This window comes from Natator depressus, chromosome 4 (genome assembly GCF_965152275.1).
Source record: "Natator depressus isolate rNatDep1 chromosome 4, rNatDep2.hap1, whole genome shotgun sequence".
In the NCBI taxonomy this organism is placed as follows: Eukaryota; Metazoa; Chordata; order Testudines; family Cheloniidae; genus Natator; species Natator depressus.
The window spans coordinates 57,529,921-57,551,869 of record NC_134237.1 but is presented as its reverse complement, the minus strand read 5'-3'; the positions used below and the strand labels follow the sequence as shown (position 1 = coordinate 57,551,869).

The following is a 21,949-nucleotide window of genomic DNA, read 5'->3' as shown; positions in this document are numbered from 1 at the left end:
AAGGACAGCTGCTGAGCTCCTATAATGATGGGCCATAGTAAAAAACCTTAAGGTTGATAGATGTGGTCAGTTCTCTTGCTCCAGAAATATATCTACTCTTGCAGGACGTGTGATTCTTACTCAGTTCATGTATATTTGGTGTCTGTGTTTCTTTAGTGACCGTAGGCACTGTATCTGGCCCCTGGTCTGGTCTCTATATGCTGCTTTGGTGGAGCTGTAAATGAACCACCAGGGTTTGGGGAGGAGAACTTCAAATGCCTGAGCAATGTAAGGCAACATAGATAGCACTGTGTTCTCTCCCACTCTCTACAAGCCCTGGGGACAGGAAAAGAGTTAGGAGCTGTGGAATTAGTTGTAGTTCTTGATGTTACAGAGATTCTGGGCTACAGAGCAGCTCACAGCCAACCCAGACAAGATAAGGCACAGAATCCAAGCAGAGTAATCATGGCAGAAGGATTCTTTTTCTCCTGCCCACCCCGCCCCACCAACCCCATCCACATGATGAGTGATGAATCATATATGGTGAGACATCACTTGTACCACCTGCATTGTCTAACTTCTCTGCTTCAAGCATTTGATGCAAAGAACTTAAGGAATTACTACTACCTAGGGATAAAGTGTACCTGAAGAGCCTTAACAGATGCATCCTGTCTCATAACCCAAGAAAAAGGGGACATTTGGTGGAAATGAAATTTGGCGCTTTCAGAACTGATAAAAGGAAATACTTTTCCCACACAAAGTGTATTTAGCCTGGAACTAATTATCATGTGAAATCACTGAGGCCAAGAACTTAGTAAGATTCAAAAAAGAATTGGACATTTATATGTATTGCAAGAATATCCAGAGTTGTTATAATTAAATGTAATCATTTTGGAAGTGCTATAATACTTCAGAGCTTAAGCGAGTCTCTAACTGTTACTATTAGAGAGACCAAGTTGAGATTTAGTGTGAGGGGCAGATTATCCCACATTTGCTACTACAGGGATCTTACACCTTCCTCTGAAGCAACTGGTACTAGCCACTGTTGGAGACAAGGATACTGGACTGGATGTATCTTGGGTCTGGGCCAGTAAGGGAATTCCTATGTTCCTCCTACATTAACATAATCTTGTTTGTTCATGTGCATGAGCACGCTCTCTCTCTCCTCCCTTTCCCCTCTCTTATGTCTATACAATAAGATTACAGGATTGTCACTCTCTATGCCTCACTTGGAAGCCTAGAATATTAGTTGAGTCAGCGTGAAGCATGGAGGCAGCTACAGGCAGGGTTGAGAGCTCTTGTTTCAGCATATCACCAGGTTCAGTCATCACTGGGATTTAGTCTGTTACTGGCAGATTTTTAAGTTCTCAGCCATTTTCGACTTTTTTATATTTTACGAATTACACCGGTACGACAGCGTAGGCCTCCATCTCATGTGTATGTAGATCTATAAACAAACATTTTTCTGTGTATCTGAATCCATACATGATCATACATTTGTTCAGCTTTGGTTTTAAACATGGTTTTTCCCGTAAAGAAACAATGGTTCCTATTTTAATGTGGCAGTCTCAACTAAGATCACCCAATACATTCATTTAAGTACAGTTTATTCCCATTAACTATTGATTGTGTATTAAGAGATGTGTTTTAGTTAGTCTTTTTGCAGTCCTTTTAGTTTATTGCATATGTGAAGGTGGTGTAACTAATATTGTGAAAGCTGTGACAAGAACTGAAGGGAAACTTTGTTAAAGCTACATATAGTCACCATTCTTCTTCCCTGTGTATGTAGGCTAGAGATATAGTCTGAGTGGACAGACAGAAGGTCCGGTTGGGAATATCATAGTTGGTGTAGTGTTTTGTTTTTTTTTTCCTGATGACCCGAAAGCATTGCTGCAATTTTTTTGCTGGTGACATACAGAAATGTGTTGTAGATAGGACAAATATCATTGTGTCTGAGGCAAAGACGGAGATTGCCTAGAGAACTATTTGTCCAACATAACATCCTAGAGAGCAGGCAAGAATTTCTGATTTTTTTTTTTAAATAAAAAATTAATTTAGTGCTTGTGGTAAGTGCTGCATTGACAGCTCTAGAGACTGAAGCCTTCTATCCATGGGGGTAGAAGCAGCACCTATTTTTCCACACCTCCTGCTAATGTTGAAGAGACACCACCTTTTAAGGGTTGCACTTAGTTGTCTCAGTAGTAGTAAATTGTTAATTAGTACTTTGCAGCTTCAAAGTTTTTGACCTCTGAGTCTGAGCCAAGTGGTTGTTGTAACTTTCACACATGTTCACCGGAAGCAGATTGAGACCACCAATTTGTTTCACATATGCCACCGAACAGCTGTTGGACAGCAGCAAGTTTGGTCACTACCAATCTGGGCTGTCTTTAAATTGGTGATGTAGAAACTGAGTGACAGGAAGCCAGTGAAAATGGAGACAGAAATTAGTATCTTTTGGCTAAGTAGCTGTAACTGTATTTAGCCTTTTATTTAAAATTTGGTACTGTTAATTCCTAAAGGCAACTTGGTCTGGCAGCAGTAAAAGGTGGAAGGCTGTAGCCATGCCAAGTAGTTATTGACCTTCTCTACCCTTCGATGTGCAAACCCTACTAATGCTCAAGTGGCACTCTGGCACATCCACTGGGGCTTTTTAAACCAAGGCCTCAGGCTGGTCTAATAAGAATTTAGGGCTCCCTGAAAATCCAACTCCCTTTCTTCTTGAAGGAGCCGGATGTCTAATCTGCAACAAAGAGGTGTTACTCCAAGTCCTGACCCGGCACGGTTGGGAGAACCAACCAAAACTTTGATTAATTCTGTTGTTGCTGAGAGAAATCAAACATCTTTTTCCTAGGACAAATTGTCTTAACTGTTATACCCTGCTAGCAACCAGACCTCATCCTATATTAAGATATATATGTTGAGCATATTGTCTCCCCATATCCAAAAGGTGTACACCATCTCGATTAAGATGAAGAGACCATGGCACTCATAGATAATTACCTCGTTCTTCATTCTCTTGCCCCAGCTGAAAAGTAAAGTCTTCATTTACCAGTCTGTATCCTTTGTCTTAGTAACCGCCACTGCTCTGCTGAGAAAAGTTTGAACTGGTGATGTAGTAACTGAAGGCTCTATGTCCCATTAACAGTCACATGAAGCAGCCAATCCCTGTTTTGTTTTTTCATATCAACCTCTTCGACCAATGGCAAGGAGTTTTACCCACTGGTCCTGCTCACTATAGACCAGCTAGGGTGTGGGTCACTTATAGCCTAAAGGAATAATTCTTTACACCAGCTACTGGGTGCAGAGGAGGAGATAGGATATTGGGTGCTGACATCTGTACTAAATTTGCAGGCCCACTGAGGAGCCATTGTGAGGTGCTTCAGGCCAGGAGCACCCCACTGACCTTAAGAAAAGGTTATGAATAAAATTTTCCTGTTCTAATTTTAAAAACAAACAATCAAACCTATGGGTAGGTCCTGTTCATTGGGTTCCTTTCTGCTCTTAATGAAGGAACCTCTTTAGACACTCGGACCTGCATTAATTTTTCTTTTTGAGAGGGATTCAATCTCAGTAAATACAGCTGAGTATTTCGCTACCATTTTTAAAGGCTTAAAGGTGTTTTCCACCACATCAAGCACACGTCAGCCTTTGGCAGCATATGACTTATTTATTTTTAAAGAAAGGGTTTTTATTTGTATATCCTTTACTATGCAAATTCTTCTAAATATGAGCAGGATTAGGAATAAAGTCCTAACTAAGCACTCTGAATTAGTTACAGGCCAGGGGCTTTGAGGTACATCAGGCCAGAACAAATATTATCTATTATATAGGAATTTCAGTTTGCTGTAAATCTGTACTAGCAGGTTAAAATCAAATAGTTTTACACATCTAAAACAACATCAATTTGCCAGTCCGTACTTCATGTATCAAAGAGTGTTCTGTGAAAATATCAATATCATTGGTTAATATAAATGAAATTAATTTTTAAAGCTCGGCTAAAGGTTGACATCTGAAAAATTGCATTACTTTGCAGAAGAGAAATTTCTGTCTTCTAGTAAAATTTCAGGTCATAAGGGCAAGTAATTTTCACAATATTCAATGGGAACCAGTGAAATATGAACTTCATTGTCACCTAGCCCCAAAGCGATAAGATAAAATGAGCTGATACATCATTTGCTGTGGTTTTATCATCTCCTCCAGTAATTGGAAGAGAAAACATGAGAGGTTTTTTTCCCCAAACCCTCCACCACCCACAGCCAGGCTTAAACCATTTTAGTCTGATCGATACAAAGGTCACATAGCATTTATTTATTTATTTTTAATTCTTTATACTGGCTAAAACTGCCAAGTGGAACATTAAAGTAATGAATATGTTTAATTGAATTTGTCACCCATGAAAATTTAGAATAGAATGGTATTTCAGATTGTAGTGGGGATGGAGGGGAGACTGCTAGAATGAAGAATTCAGCAACTGCTTGAGTAAATATTTAACAATTGATTAAAATAAACCATTTTCTTACTACTTACCCCCCATATGATTTGTTTTCTGTTTTGTTCTGGCAGTGTGTTGAATGAAACATCTAAAATGATGCCAATAAGCCCTGTGATGTTTAATAACAGTTATGCGTTCTTAAATTATCATTAACATATTTTTTTTGGTATTAGGTCAGCTGTGTTTGGACTTTATTAAGCAAGAAGTACAGTAAGACTTTGTTTTAGTAACAAATCCTATATAACGATAAGCTACAATTATATGGCTTACTGGTGTACAAGTAGTGTAAATAGAGTATATATGAAAATGCAGAATTTAATATTGTTAACACAGCTTAAATACTGTGATCGAGAGCCAGTTACACAGAAAATCATACATCAGTTTTTGTAAAAATCTAGCTGCTTGTAAGCTCATGACTTTCTATACAAACTTGACATAAAAATATTAAGGTTACTATAACCATCATACTTTGGTTTGTCAGAGCAATAATTAACTATAGGTTGTCTTTTGATTGAAAACGAACAAACAGAAATGCAAACATATGTCTTTATTCTGAATGCACACAATATATGGCTATTTTAGGAATGGGTTTCAAATAGACATTTCATTTTGGAGTACAAAATATAAAAATATGAGGCAGCTGTTGAAATCAGTTATTTGGTTTTTATTTTATTTGTGGTACTTAAGCTGCCTTGCACATAAAAATGATGTAATTATTCAATTACTGTTTCAGTTCTATAACCCATTTGCAGACTTAATTACCTCTAGAGTATTCACATTTTCAAGATCAATAATACTTTATTCTAAAACTGAGTATACAATAGTTGATTGATTTGCTTAAAATTTAAAATAAAATGTTGTTCTTCTAACCTTTAATAAAAGATTTTTTTATTATGGAGTATAATAGTAATCTTTAAAATTGTAACCATTTAATATGACCCCTTGTTTTAATATAACATGGAGAGATACTGTTGTTGGACTGCTGTGATGATGATCATCTATACTATAATGACTGGTATGGAGAAAGTAAATAAGGAAGTGTTATTTACTCCTTCTCATAACATAAGAACTAGGGGTCACCAAATGAAATTAATAGGCAGCAGGTTTAAAACAAAAGGAAGTATTTCTTCACACAACACACAGCCAGCCTGTGGAACTCCTTGCTAGAGGATGTTGTGAAGGCCAAGATTATAACAGGGTTCAAAAAAAGAAATAGATAAATTCATGGAGGATAGGTCCATCAATGGCTATTAGCCAGGATGGGCAGGGATGGTGTCCCTAGCCTCTGTTTGCCAGAAGTGGAAATGGGCGACAGGGAGTGGATCACTTGATGATTACCTGTTCTGTTCATTCCCTCTGGGGCACCTGGCACTGGCCACTGTTGGAAGACAGGATACTGGGCTAGATGGTCTGACCTAGTATGGCCATTCTTATGTTCTTAATCTTTTAAGCAGTTATTGGGGGCAGGGAGGGGTGGAAGCTAGTTTTAGGGCTTTTTGTGTTCACGTTGCAAGATGACAGAACAATGTAGGGGCAGCCACTTTACTGCTGTGAAACTAGCACATATAGATTCAATTGTAATTACAAAATCAGAGCCTAAAATGTAAATTCAAGTCAGGGGCTAATTGCCCTTTATTCTTCTGTCTTCGGTTTCTCTGGTAGTGTCCTGCACCCATGCAGAATATCATTGACTTCAGTAGGGCTGTGCAAAGGTCCACCCAAATTGATATGATTTCAGGATCAGGGCCTTAGTCTATATTGTTTGAGATGACTTGAGGGTATTGTACTGAGGTGAACATAAACTGGTGGTGTTTATCATAGTCATGCTATTTGTTTACATTGTATCCCTAAAGCCTATATATGTATCAGCTTGCACAGGATGTTTTTGTAACCATGGAATTTTAGAGTAATCCATCATTTAGCATAAGCGTTTTTAACTTTTCATTTAAGTTGTGTACTCTTTCTTTAATGTCTGATAAAAATATATTTATTGCCTATTCAGTCTGTTTTGAAACTCTAATGTGTTAAAGACATTAAAGGGTAAAATCCTAGAAATAGTTCTCCATTTCTTTTCTTGAGATGGGAGATTATATCATTTGTGAAGATTAAATTAGAATACACAGTCACGTTAGCCTCTCTTTGTTTTAGAAGTAGTTACTCCAAAATTATTGGCAATGAATGAAAAACCTTAGAACCAATAATAGTCTTTTAAACTTAGGTTATTGTGCAACATTAAAGAAACTTTCTTTACATTAACAAAATGCTATATTATCTGGCATATGAATGAAAGAGATATGTTGTTTTTTTTAAGGGAAACGGTCTTTAATTTTCAAAAGTTATAATTATAAAATTAAAAATTTCAAAGAAAGTAAGACAGATGAAACATTTTTGCTCCTTTTTTAATAGAATACAAATTCTGACTTTTTATTTTTTTATATTTGCTTTACTGATTTCTGTAAATACTTCATATTTCTGAAATGTGAGTTATTGGTAAAATCAAATGTTCTGAGGCTGGAAATGATTGAACAAAGGAAGGGTCCAGGTTTTCATAAGACATATGTAGTAACAAACATTGAAGAAAGTGTGTTCTCTGTATCTTTCAAACTACTAGAATTGGTGTGATGACTGAAGAGCAATGGTAATGATGCAGTTTCCATAGCAACTGGTTCATTGGAGGGCTAGACCTTTGTCTAGGGTGCTGTCAGTATGTGTGGAGTTTCAGAGAACAGAAAGTCCCAAAGAAGGTCTGCTTCCACCTAATCCAGTTTTAATTGAACTCCAGAGACTTTGAAGTGAAGCTACAGACCAGGCAGATAGTATTCCAACAAGAAATGAAGGTCTTGCTCAGCTAGGCCTCAGCTGCTTCTAGCTCCTGATAACTATTTGTAATGAATAAAGAATTGTTACAGAGGTGCCTCGTAATGTATCTGTAGTTGAGTCTGAGTTTTTATTATAAACTTTCTGGCATAGGATTCAATAGCTTTGTCATGACTGTGAAAGACAGTAATATAAAGTATCTCTGACGCTTGTAAGTTAGCTTTTTAAATCCATTTTTTTTCATCGTTAGGTGTATTGGAAACTTTCCCATTTGATGGTTTAATTGTACACATGTTGTCATAAGTGACTCCAGTTGGTGGAAAAAAGAGTATTTAGCCTTTTAATGTGATTGAATTGTTTAGATTTCTGTTTTAACTCATAATATCTGAGTAATTGATGTTTGACTCTAAAATGTGTGTGCATACAGCAATGCTGCTTGTCATAATTATTTTTACTTTTCTTGCTTAAGCAATTTTGTGAATTGCTACCTCTAGTGGCCCCTCCTAAATATGATCTCTGAAGACATAGGTCTCGATTTGAAAATATTATTGGAAGTTTTATCTGAGTAAAGTAAAAGAGATCTTTGCCTTCACAAGGTTTTCAGGATTGACTGCTTTGCCTCCTCAACCAATGCTACTTTTTTGTCATACTTTCTCATTGGTACTTGTTATACATGTAATGGAACAAAGCCTTACATGGTGTTTCCTGGATACACAGCATTGTCAGTTAGCTGGGAGAGGTGAAGAAAAGAGTTAACATGGTCCCAAGTCTGCTATATCTCCAATTTCAGAAATGGTTTGGAACCATTACCGTTACCTTTCATGTTCCTCTCAAGAATTTGATTTAAAAATAACAATTTTGGGGGATTTTTTCATTGTGAGCTGAGGGGAGGCTGGTTGAAGAGGAAACATAAGGAGACATTATACCTTGCAAGTTCTGTGCTTCTGAGCTGTTGCTTATTTGTTTGTTTGTTTTTTGTTTGCCTGTCTTGTATTTTGTTAGGTTGTAAACTCTTCAGGGCAGATACTGTGTTATATGCTATGTTTGTATAAAATGGTTGGGGTCTCTAGACACTGCTGGAATACAAATAATAATAATAATACTTGCACACATACATATGTATCCAGGTAGGTGGCCAAATTCTGTCCTTACGTGCTCACTGAAGACCGCTAATTTCATTAGAAGTTTTGCTTATATTTTTGCATTGAATTTGGCTTAACACTTTTAAATATTTGCAGAGGGTCTTAAAAAGTGATTTTAGCATAATATATTGCGTAAGCAGAGTTGTGGTGGCACCAACTACCAGCCTTAAATTTACCTTCCTTGCTTTAGTGGATTTAAGTCCGACATAATTGTGTTAATTGAAATTATTCTGACAAATCTAAATTCAGTTTTTCTTGTTGCTTATGCTTTGTTAAACTGGGTCAGAGAAGTGCCAGTCTTGTTGTCCCTTAACACCTTCATAATTAAGCTTTGAAATGAAAAGGCAAAACTGGTGCTGCAAAGAAACAAAGTGGTTGAGGACTAAAGATAGGATTAGTTTGAATTGTGAAGGCTGACTAAGCATCTGTGTCTGTCAGCTGGGATGACAGGAATTGTAACAAGTTACTTTGACAACCGCTTACTCCATAGAGAGATTATGCCGAGTTCATTTGCAGGTTTGTGTTTAACCTTAGCTGACAAAATGATACTTAACCTCTTATACAGTGAACCGTTATACTTCCAGAATGAATGAATATTACCTTAACGATAAACATAAGGAACAATTTTTAAGGTCATTTTTTTTAAAAAAGATATTTTTTCTTGTTTATATGTTACAACACTAAAATAAAATGTAGTTCAATCCAATGTCAAAAGTGAATGCCCTCCATAAAAATTACTATTTTTGTCATTTAATCCTGAAATGTAACATATTTCATACAATTTCTAACAATTGCTTGGCTAGGAAAAAACACATCAAAAATTTGATCTTGAAAAACAATAAGGGCAGATTTTCAGAAGTGCTCGGCACCAACAATTGATGCCAGACATTTCAAAGAGCGTGGCTCCCATTTAGGCACCTAAATGAAGTGGCCAGTTTTTCATTGGGAGCTGTTGGTTACTGAGCACTTTTGAAAGGCTGGCCTCTAACATACTAATTACAAAAAGTCTGATCGTTGCATAACTCATCTTTTAAATCAGTTGCATAAATATAGTTCTCATATTTTCCAAATTTGAAAGTGCATTATTGATGTAGTGATTGAATTAAGGTTTTGTTTTAGTTTACTCTTAAATATTACTGGAGTTGCAGATTTAACTATTTTTAGAATCTCCACATTTCCTGGATCAAATGTACTTTTGGAAAAAATGTGATCGTGTCTACATTGATAGTTTGTTTATAATGTAATGTCCTGTCTGCTTCTGAATACTTATTGGCCCTTTTTATTTTATTAGATTCTGGCTTATACAGAGGGACTCCATGGAAAATGGCTGTTCACAGAGATTCGGTCAATTTTTTCCCGACGCTATCTCCTGCAAAATACAGCATTGGAGATCTTCATGGCAAACAGAGGTAGCAAGGGATTGGAATGGAGGGATGAAGAATTTTGGTTTGACAATATGTGTTTCTATTTCACTTTTTGTTGCCTAGAATTTGCTGCTGTTTTTGTTTAATGGATATAGGCTGTGTCTTTGATTTAAAAAAATGAAATTATATGTACAAAAATACTTCAGATTTCAAGGATAACTTTTTCCTGTATAAAGTTTTCCAGAGAGAAGTCTTGTGGGTAAAACATCATAACTCACTTTATTTTCAATTAAGTTTTTTGCTTCTATTTACAGTCCAAATGCTGAGTTGGCACTTTCTGTACACTTACTTTGCTTAAAGCATGTCTGTGTTCTCATCTGTTGTACTAAAACGGAGTATTATTTTCCTGTGGTAGGAAAACAGTTGCTGGTTATGCAGTATTAAGGACAAGGGAGCATAAGAACTGCAGTACTAAATGAGACCAGTGGCCAATATTGTCTGACATCCTGTCTTTGTCAGTGGTTAATTCCAGGTGTTTTCAAAGAAATCCCAGAATAGACAATTATGGAATAATCTGCCAGATTTAAATGTCTTAAATAAAAACAAATAATATGTTCAGTGAAACTCTGGATATTCTTCTCATGTATATAAAAATATCTAATCCTTTGCTAAATCCTACTAAGCTCATGGCCTCAATGACAGTTGTGGCAATCCGATTCACAGGTTAATTATTCATTGTGTAAAAACCCAAATCCTTTTATCAGTTTTAAATTTGTTTTTTGCATGTCTCCTTATTCTTCTGTTATGAGGGAGGGTAAACAGGAGTACGTGATTGAATTTTTCTAAGCTAGTCATTATTTTGTATGCCTCTTTTATGTCCGTTTAATTCATCCCCTCTGTGAAGTCAATAGTTCTAGCTTTTCAGCCTCTTTTCATAAAGAGAACTCTTGATTCCTCTCATCATTTTCATCACCAGTCTCTGACACCCTCTCCCCATTTTCAGCTCCCTTTTTTGAGATGGGGTGACTAGAACTGAATACAGATTAAATATATACACCGGACCCTCGCTAGAACACGGGATTTGGGATCCAGGCGCGGTACTGCGTTAACGCGGGGACTGTGTTATAGCAGGGACTGTGTTAAAATGAATCGCAATTAAAGTAATTAAATTTGGGATCCGTGGCTGCAACCGTGTTATATGCAAATTCGTGCTATATAGACATGCGTTCTAGTGAGGGTCCGGTGTACTTGATTCTTCACGTCTTAACATTTTTTTCTCTTGAAACTGTCACTATGCATTGAGCACAGAGTTTGACTGAATTGTCCACAGTGATATCCTGATTTTTATCCTGAGTAATTTTGAATCCAGCAATATTCAACCAAAGAAAAATCACCTCTTAGTGTGTGACCAAACCTAGTCACGTGGGTGACACATTTGGTTTTCATATACTGCATTTGAATGCTGATTTCAAATCTGGTTTTGCTCTTATAAAGGGACAGTCATACCTACCTGTGCAAAGTGCATTGAAACAGTAGTTTAGTAGACAAGTAAGATTTCCTCAAGACTTCTGCCAATTAGACTACCATTTCTGATGCCTTATACCAGAAGTACTCAACTTTTTCCAAACGAAATACTCCACCTTTCCATTCTCCCTTATTTCTCTGTGCTCCTCTCCACCAACCTAGCCATTACTAGAGTTGGGTGAAATTTTTTGTGCAAATCTATTTTTTTGGCCAAAAAATGGAGATGCAGTTCAACCAAAACAATTTGCTAATCTTGATGTATTTTAATGAGTTGTTTAGGTCGAATTAAAAAAAGAAATTGGAAATGTCAGAATGGTTCATTTTGTCTTTCTGACATGAAAATGGTTTGACCTTTCTGTTTTAGAATTTCATTGTTTTATATGAAAGCCCTATCTTTGTTTGTGATTAATTCTGTATTTTTCATAAACATAAAAAAAAAAGTTTAGAAACCCTCAAAAACAAAAGAAAACATTTAGTCAGACTAAAGGTTTTGTTTATCCCAAAGCAAAATTATTTTTAGCTTTGACGTTTTTCTGGAAAAAGGGATTTTTTTTTTCCCATGTTGGGTCAACCCAAAGCAAACTTCTGTTTGTTTATTTTGGCCACCAAACCAAAAATTTGATTATTCACACAGCCATGATCCTGATCCTGTTTAGTAATATGGGAAGGGTAAGGTAGGTAGTCAGTCACCACCCCAACACCTAATGAGGAGTCATAACCTCCAGGCTGAGAATCCCATACTTAAAGCTGTTTCACAATCATTTTTACAGTATCTGTAGTATCAGCTATAAATTGTGCAGCTGACTTTCAGAAATCTTAACACTTTGTGGGTCCTGCATAGTTCAAGGATTTAGTACTAGAATATGGAGCTTTACATCTCAAAGTCAGCAGTATGAATCCATCCATGTGCCACACCATATGATGGCAATTTGATCTATGTGAAATAAGTTGGTCTGTCCAATTCCTGGCAACCTTGCATTCACCTCACAAAAATCACCATCACACAGGTGGAAACATTTTTGGTATTCTAAGCAGACAGGTAAAGAAATAAATTTTGGAGACTGATCTGTACTGTCTGACACCTAGAGGTGTAGTTCCTTAAGGTCAGCTAATGAGGATCTCGGACCTATGAGGCACCTTCCTATCCCCTAGCCATGTGGCCTTAGAAAGAAACTGCAGGGAGTAGTCAGCCAGAGACTGAAACTGATAGAACAACTACAGAAACATTTTAAGCAGGGACCATGGGACACTGATGATGTCAACAGACGGCTTTCTGTAGGTTTCACTCTCGACATTCTCTCCCCTATGCTGTTTGGCTGTTTACTCCCACTCCTCCCATCCACTTACTCCTCATGTCCTCTCTCCCTTCTTTTGTCTTTCTGTTTGGCTAGTCCCATTCTAACAGAAACCCACCTAAATTATTTAAATAACAAAAAATATTTGTGCACTAACATGATGTTATATGATGCTATATCATTTCCCCCTACCCTCTATCTGATTTTTTTAAATTTAGATTAAGATTTGATTAAGTTCTTTGAAACAGGGACTCTGTCTGATTCAGTGTGTAAAAGGTGCCTAGCACAATGGAACCTGCTTTCGGTTGGCCTCTTGGTGCTACCTTAAGATATAATAATACATTAGTATGGATTGCTGCCTTGTTCATGTAGTTGGTTTGGGCCAGAGCTGCTTTTTTCCTCCAAGTCCTTTTTGGATCTAAATTGAGCATATGCAAAATGCTTTGCTGGATTGGGGCTATAAATGGGACTCCATGTGGGCATAAATGTCCACCTCTGATGATCTCATTACAGGATTACATAGTTTTTAATTTTTATTTCCATGTGATATCTCAGAAAAGAAGAATTCAATTTCCTGATGAAGGTTTTCCTGAGGAGGTTTTTTAAAAAAAAAAGGAATGCATGTCTGTTGAAAATCTTTAAATATTTCTTTGCTAATTCCACTTAAGTGGAAAATTAGCTTAAAAAAATAAAAATTCCCAGCAAAAGTCACAGTTGTGTATGATGCACTTACTATACAAACTGTGTATGCTTTTTCTTTTTCCAAGCTGAATCTGGAAATAGAGATGAATAAACATAACTTCAATTATATTCAAATAAAAAAGTGCTATAGGTAATGTATGCTCTTATTAGCATGTTAATGCTAATAAGACAGCATTTGCTGAAACTTCTGCTAGTGTTTACAACTAGAAGTAGCTCTAAAAATGCAGTTTTAAAAGTTAAAAAGAAATAACTCATGATATATAAAAAATTTGACTTACAGTATATTATGGGAAAAGATATTTAATGCTGTATCTTATACTCATGAATTCAACATTGTTTTATTGGGCCAGGAAGCCTACTGTAAATGACAGAAAACAGTGTCATGTTCTAACTGTTCTGTTCTGTTCACAGTTGCTGTCATGTTCAACTTCCCAGATCCAGCAACAGTAAAAAAAGTGGTTAATTGTCTACCACGTGTTGGCATTGGCACTAGCTTTGGGCTACCACAGACCAGGTATTTTACTATGAAAGATATAAGCTACAGTATGATTTTTCTTAATTATCTTCCTTTTTTTAACTAAATGGTTTAAAAACACAAAACAACCCACCTGCTGTACACAGTTCTTTCAGTTTAGTTGTACTGCAGAATTTCAAAGGCAGAGCGGAGCTCATCTTTATTATATAATCATATGACCAGAGAGAAAGAGTTTTGAGGGCTTTGGATTTCTGTCACATTATGGAGAAAGTTGCCCTCTCACTGGCTAAGACACAGTCACTTTCCCTTTATGCTTGTCAGCTCTGTGAAATGTAGGAGTCTGCTTGGAGGATTGATTAGCTTTTGTGGCAGTTTTCAATTATATTAGGTTGACTGAGACATTCTTCAACTCTCCACAACACCTCAGCCTAGCTGAAAATGGTAGTTTCTCATCAGTAGGAAACTGTACAACTGTATAGAAGTGGATGAGTTGAAGAAAGGCTGAGGTAGTCATTTGGTGCACTTGCCTTTCAACTCTGGAGGCCAAAGTTCAAACTTTACCTTAGGTTACAGGTGAAGTGAATTGGGTGATCTCAGGCTATTTGTCTGCATCCTAAAACTGCTCCAGAATCTGCCCAATTGACCTTTTAGAAGGGGCTAGGCCTGGGTTATCAAGAATGTTCTGAATGAAACAAAGGGGCGCGATCCCTTGTCCATTCAATTAAATGGGAATTGGATTAGGTCCCAAGTAAGTGGTTCCATCATCTGCTTACAGGTGTATTTAGTCATAATCAGTTATTTTACTCCATCACTTTCAATGAGTAAACTTTAAAAAAAAAAAAAAGAATTTCTAAGAATTTTCTTAAGAAATGGCAATATTGAATTAATTGTATCACTGTTCTTTCTTCAAATTTAGGAATGCTGTAGTTTTGTTTTGTTTCATGTATGAATGGGAAGAAATGAAGTGGTGATAAATATTTTGGACATGGTTTTCACAGTGATCAGAAAAGGTCCTCCAGTCTCTTAAATCTGATCTGTAAGAGTAACAACTGTAATACAATCATGCTTTAAGGGAAATTAGGAATTAAGTTGTGATATTTCATTAAGAATTTGGTTTTTACTGCTTGAAAAATTGAATGTAATGTGTCCACTTTAAAGGTACAATTAGTGCATGTGCAGTTGTAATTTAATGTAATACTTTTACTATAACAACATTGATAAAATATAAATTGTTAATAGTTTATCAGTAGCACAAATAAATACGTGAGCCACAGTTATTCTGTTTAACGGGTACTGGAAAAGGCTAATTCTAGATTCTTCTTGAATAATGTACTGCTGGAGTTTGCAGATGTTTTTATTATGAATAGAATAGTCTTATGGAATTTCGGGATCAACCCTTCTCTGCTTGATTTATAATTTCCAGGGAATAGTTTTCTATTCTTTCTCAAACTTCAAGAAATCTGGCATCAAACTCCAATAGTTTAATTGCTTGAGTTATTTATGGCTAAATTCCCAAAGTTGCTCAGCATTTAAATCTCAAGAGAGTGGATTTTATAATAAAAGTCCTTTCTTCATCTGATTGTTGTCTTTTGTTCTCAAGGGACTTAGAAACAGACACCAAAAGATGGCTTTATTTTAAGGTGAATTTTTAAAATGCCATATAATAATTTTCTTATTTAATAATCTACCACCTCTATAAATCATGTAGATGTAACACATTTCAACCTCTTGGATTGGTTGAGCTTGCACAACTATAGAGGTTTGTGTTTAACGTTCACAAGAATTCAGATCATGGCACATGAAAATATCCAGCTGTCAAATGATTTTTAGTCCTTTGTTCTCATTAGGTTATAAAACCATGAAAATAAACTTTAGAAATCTCCAAAATAGCAACTGGACCTTCACCAGATAAATCTAACATAGCACTTTAACCATTAAGATAAAACATGCCTACAGTTACATGTTGTTGCATTTTTCGATGTAAATTACATCTGCTTTAAGGTCTGTTTTCATTATAGGGAGAATTGCCTTGCAAATGTAAGTAGGGGAATGGTCCCACTATTGTGGGGAACTTTCCTGGCTTCTGCACTACCCCGGTGAGGTGGGCTAGCGAAAGGATCTGAGTCCTCGCTCCCACTTCCTTTACCAAGAGGCTTCCCTGCCCTCGAGGACTCCCCTTCCACTCTCCTGTCTGGCAGAGTCCTTGTAACCCAACAAGGCTGGGCCCAGGATTCCTGGGGGGGCTTGACCCTCAACCTTGCTGTGGTCACCTAAGACAGGGGCTAGGGTGTCCCCACTCCAGGATACTCTCTCTGCACTGGACACTTCCCTGACCCACTGATCATTACATATGATTTAAATCAAATACAATTTATTTAATCAACAATTAGTTTAAAAAGGAATAAGGAAAAATGTGAAAGGTTAAAGGAAAACACATCACCCCGCTCTGTGGCAGGGAACATTACAAACAGTGTCTCTGAAATGTCAGGGCAGTTCACAGTCTGTTCCTTGTAGGTCCCAGGCCTCCTCCTCAGGCCCTGGCTATACTGCAGGAGTGATGCGGGTTGGACACTTGCTCCGATGGTGGCCACATGCTCTCAGTCTCTAAGTGGCAGGACCCTTCTTCCCAATGTCACCCCCACCCTGTTGGGGTTACGATCCCCCTCCAAGCCTGGCCTGCAGAGCCTCTTGGCTGAGGCGTCTCCCTGTGCTGGGCCCACTGCCCAGGGTCCCCCCTCACTCTCTCCAGCTGCTCACCGCACCCAGCTCCGGACTGCTCCAGCCCCAGCTCCACTACTCTGTCTCAGCACTGCTGCTGCTCTGCCTCCAGCTCCCTGTGCTGCTTCTCTGGCTCTGGTTGCCACAGCTCTCCTCTCAGGACAAGTCTGCTCTGCAGGCTGCTTCTGTGACTCTGCTCCCAGCACTGACCTGCTTCGTGGGCTGCTTTTTTGGCCCCTCTGGCTCTGGTTGCTGCAGCTCTCCTCCCAGGGCAAGTCTACTCTCTCTGGGCTGCTTTTCTGGTCCCTCTGGATCTGGCACAGCTCTGCTCCCCAGTTCAGCTTGGGCCCCTGCTTTCTCCTTAGTTTGGCCCCACTCTGTCTGACTCAAGCAATTTCAGCTTACGTGGAAGACAGGACCCCCCCCCGGCCTCCTGACTCCCTGATTAGCCTGCCCGGCCTGTCATTCAGGCTGACCTGGAGCATTGGCCTCTCCCCATTGTACCTGGGGACTGTCAGTCTCAGGGTCCTGATTTCCCGTCGACCCTTCCCCTTTTAGTACTGGGAGCTAGCTAACCAAAACATCCCCACTAATGTTAGTAAGGGGACAACAGTCCCCTTACGCAAAGTGTATTAGAGGGGTCTGATTTGTAAAGCTCTCTAACGTGTTGTGCTATAATTGCCCAGTGTAGAACCTGCTGGTGTACTCTAAAAGGTAACTAGTTCACGTTAACATCAGAAGGCTTTACAAATCATACTCTTCTGGCGCTCTTTAACATGCCGTGTAGACAAGCCCCAAGCCTGTTCTCATCTAGTAATCATAAACTAAAATATGAACAATAGTCTATATGCTATATATGATATAACAATTTAGGTGTACTTATTCTTCCCATAAGAAGAATTTAGGCACTCAAATATTCATATTTCTATATGATCCCTCTCCAAAGTTTCACAGCTATGAAATCCAGAAGTAAAAAGAGTGTTCCTCTGTTTTGCAATAAAAGTAGATAGGTACAAAAGAAAGGATTCCAGCCTTCTTAAAAGGTTTCATATTATTTTCTCACTGTAAAGATTTTGTTTTCCAGACGCATCTCTTTGGCTAGTCCACGCCAGATTTTCAAAGCTTCCAATATGACCCAGCGGTGGCAGCACAGAGAAATTTCAAACTTTGAATATCTGATGTTTCTAAACACCATAGCTGGTAATGTACTCCTTCAATTATCTACTTCAGAAAGGAAAATATTAGTGGATCAGTTACTGGTAGCACAGTCTCTTCAGGACATGAGGATAATGACTCAGTGTTAGATTCACTCCTATGTGTAAACTTTCTAAAAATAGACCTTTTCCCATGCAGCTTATAGATCATATTTTTTTCAAATTAAAACATTTCAGTGATGATCCAAGTTCCCCTAAAATGCATTTTCTTTATAATCAGAGGAAGAAAAGTTTACATTGAACTCAACTTGAACAGGGTAGCCGAAAGTGCAGAAGGTCCTGGCAGCAGTGGAAAGGCAGAGAGGAGATAGTGGCCTCTTTACTATTACCATTCTTTTTTCAATACTCTCAAAACTATCTAGTTCTACCTATGACAAAACAGGCTCACCTAATCCCAAGGTCTACACATGACTGCAATCTCCTGTTTGTTGATGAATCATGAACACTCAGTTGGAGAGACTGAATGCTCCCATGGGCAATAAATGTCATTGTTATTTGGAAAGGGTTTGCCAAGTTCACAACCACTGCAGTCCTGGGAGGCCAATCATCTCCTCCCACAGTTGATTTATTCCTCAATCAGGGAGCTGATCTAACCCCTGCTCTAGTGTCTGAAATACTGCTTACCTATGCTTAGTATATGCTTCATTTAGTATATCTCATTCCAGTAGATTCCAGCCAGGACTTAATGCAAGACACTATGCTGAAGTAAGTTGTCAGGGATAAAAGAATAGTACATCATTAGAAGAACACAGGCTGGGACAACTATGTGGAATATTATTTTCTCAAATATCTTGCTCTCAAAGTATTATGAAACCGCTCAATTCTCAGTCGCCATTATTTGTGGCTTAGACTACACTGAAAAACCTGCTAGCATAGCCCCAGACCTAGATAGTATGGAAATAATGGCTAGGAATAAACACCTCAACTCCTACAAAGCACATTTCATAAATCAGTCTGTCCTTAATTAATCGTGGCCTCACAGATGCCAAGATGCTGGCAGCTTTTATAAATAAGAGGATTGAGTTGATTTCATTGCAAGCTTCCCATCCAAATGAGATGAGTTGAACCCTTTCCTAAGGCAAACTAGCTTGGGATCCAGTGAATGATTCCATGCACCAGAATCCTTACTGCTGAGGAAAGGGGTTGTAATGAAATATCGAGAGAGCAAAGTGAGGTAGTGATACCTGTTGTTTAACCTAGAAGGAGTAAAAAAGATAATGTTGTGGAACAAAGGGAAGGCTAAACTATTCATGTTTGGGGTAGCAAGGCTCTCTTTACCTTTATTAAACACACACCTACACCCATCAGGCAAGGTGGCATTTCAAAAGGCCTGAATCTGGAGCTTGGCTATGGACCGGGCTTTGCCTGTCTATAAGAATGGGCTCTGGAAGCTCCAATATCCTGACCAATGTACACCTACTCCTTCCCGAGGCAACCTAGAGGTGGTATTGTGTGAAGCATCCCATTCTGCAAGAAAGAGATTAACAAAGTTGAGAGAGTTCATAGAAGAACAAAAATAATTTTCTAGGGACTTTGAAGGGAATGATTAATAAGGAAATAGTAAGAGCTATATACATATTTAAATGTGTAAATATCGTTGGGAGGAATATGTAATGTGGTGTATTTGTGTTATTGTTGGGGTAATGGGATAAAACCAAGAAAAGAAAATGTAGGCTGAGTATTAGGAACCATTTCCTGACAATGAGATAGATTAGGCTGTGAAATACTCACCCTGGGAAAGAAACCTGTCACTTGTAGACTTTTGAAAGAAGACTGGACAAAACACTAAAAAATGTATTGTTGGAAGGAATCTTACATTGGCAGGAAGATGGTTTGAATTATCTAACTTTTATGATTCAATGAAAAGCAAAGACTATACTTTCATGATATATAAACATAATATCATATCTAAAACTTTGCAATGTATCCATCAAAAAAAGTACTAGAAACAATTTTGGTAGCATATTTTGTTTTCACCAATTTAGTTCAACTGATAGATTAAGCACAAATGTAGAAATGAAACTTAAATACTTCAGGCCACATTTTCCAGTCTGTTTTTAAGTGTTCATATGGTCAGTGGAGAATTCCCTTTATTCATGTGAACTTTCTGATGATGGAAAGTTGGTGGATGTGACTTTATCTTGTGCCAGTGTCATGCAGCTCAAAATCTAAGATCTGCACCTCTTCCTTCTCCAGTGCACCCAAGTGTTGCACAACTGGAATGGAGAATCTGCCACTTTATTTCTATGCACAAAGGTCATTGGCCTTTTCTATTCCTATAGTCAGTTCAGTTTAGAGTAGCCTAGGAGATTAGATTATAGATCTGTACAAAAACCAAAAAATAAAAAGATACATATAAAACTGAATGCATTTAACTGTCACTTTTTATAGCGTGCAAGAGAGTTGACAATTAAAATTGAATGAACTGCAATATTTAAAATGGAATACTGGCAATCCAATAAAACTTTTTCATATCCTTTTCAACAAAGAAAATTCAGACATTGCAATTGTAAAAGATTTATAATAAAAAAGCATTTCTTGTGGTGGTTATCAAATTATATAATAAATCATATCTCCAGGGTCAGTATTTTGTTTAACTCTATTGCCTTTAAATAAAGTGGTGTTTCTGTTTTCACCAGGACGTACTTACAATGACTTAAATCAGTATCCCGTATTCCCCTGGGTTATCACTAACTATGAATCAGAAGAGTTGGATCTTACGCTTCCTAGCAACTTCAGGGATTTGTCAAAGGTATTTGTCATCAGAGATGATAAGTTTTCAGTAACTGTCACACTAGCTTACATTTTTTGTACATATCTTTTTCCATGTTTGTGAGATACATTAATACTGTTAAATGCACAACCATTAGCAGAATATCATATTTACGCACAGGTACTGCTAATAGGTAGAGGACCAACTGTGTTTTATGGGAAAATGAGTTATTGATATGCATAGTTTCCACTGATACCATTTGAAGACTATTTTTAATAGAAGATGCCTTCAGTTATAGAACATACATGTAATTAGTTTGAACATTTTTTTTTTAAGTTAGAAACACAAACAGAGAAAAGCATGGATGGTAAGGACTAAAGATTAGCCAAGTCCATTCATTGTGTTTTTGATGAAAATCCCTTCTTCTTAGTTGGTAGATCCTGTGATGGTGTTATGCCTTAAGTATTTCCTGGGTCACATCCTTATTCCCAGTGTGTAAATAAACTATTTTCTCTGTCCCTTTAGGTGTCCCCTTTAGGTTCCATAAGTACCTACTATAATGAAGTTAACTTTTTTTCTCTCCAGAGACAACTTTGTCAATTCGATATGCCTTTCTTCATACAACTCTTCCTCCATACCCATAAATTAGTCTTGCTGCTTTTTTTGTACTTGATTCAAACTGTTAAGGTATTCTTTCTTAAGTGAACGATGTGGGTACAGTATTGCATTTTACAAATGTGGTCTCATTAAGCTTTATTCAGTGGAGTCATTATCTCTCTTGTTTTATACTTGCTCTCTCCATTTATTTCAGCCTCATGGACGATATGATTTATTTGCAACTTCCATACACTAGACCATAACTTCCATATGGTAGTATAGTATCCTAAGCTGGTTTTCTGTGTGTCTTGGTTTCATAGGACTGACTCAAAAAATTCTAATTTTATTTAAATTGCTAGTGCATTAGTTTATTGAATGTCTTGGTGAGAGCTAGGTAAAAACCATCCCATTATCCACTGCCCTTCATTCAACAAAGTTTTGTCATGTCTTCAAAAGAATTCTGTCAGATGATTCTGATCATAGCCACTGCTGGATATCACTTAATTTACTTGTAGAACAGTTAGTATGGTTTGCTCCCTTTATTATATTTAGAAATTTACACTAAGAAGTAAGTATTGAGGGATTCTGTGAGGTCTTACCTTGTGATTTCGTGTGCACATATGAGCATTGCTGGAGTTTTAGCTGGTGAGGGGTGTGTGTGTGTGTGTTTAAATTCTAATTTTAGCTTGCTGATGTTTATATTCCATAACATTTTTCTAAATGTGAAAGTTTATAGATATTTTTCAGTAAAACTTCTTGGGAAATATTTCTTATATTACTCCTACCTACAATGCCAAAATTATACGCTACTGCCAATTTGGAAATATACTAGCGGGAAAAAATGATGTTCAGTTATGACACTCAGGAGAATGAAATGCAAACTCAGGGATGGATTTAAAATGGCATTCCACAACTTT

At 37.4% G+C, this 21,949-nt stretch overlaps 1 protein-coding gene across 1 annotated transcript in view; it reads left to right on the top strand.

Moving 5' to 3' along the window:
• Positions 1-21,949, top strand: part of LRBA (LPS responsive beige-like anchor protein) — a 558,416-nt gene that overhangs the window by 346,275 nt on the left and 190,192 nt on the right. Inside the window, exons 41-44 of the mRNA XM_074950978.1 lie at positions 9,722-9,839; positions 13,727-13,829; positions 17,593-17,708; positions 20,362-20,474. Coding sequence (XP_074807079.1) covers positions 9,722-9,839; positions 13,727-13,829; positions 17,593-17,708; positions 20,362-20,474 — 450 coding nt within the window. The remainder of the gene's footprint in view (positions 1-9,721; positions 9,840-13,726; positions 13,830-17,592; positions 17,709-20,361; positions 20,475-21,949) is intronic.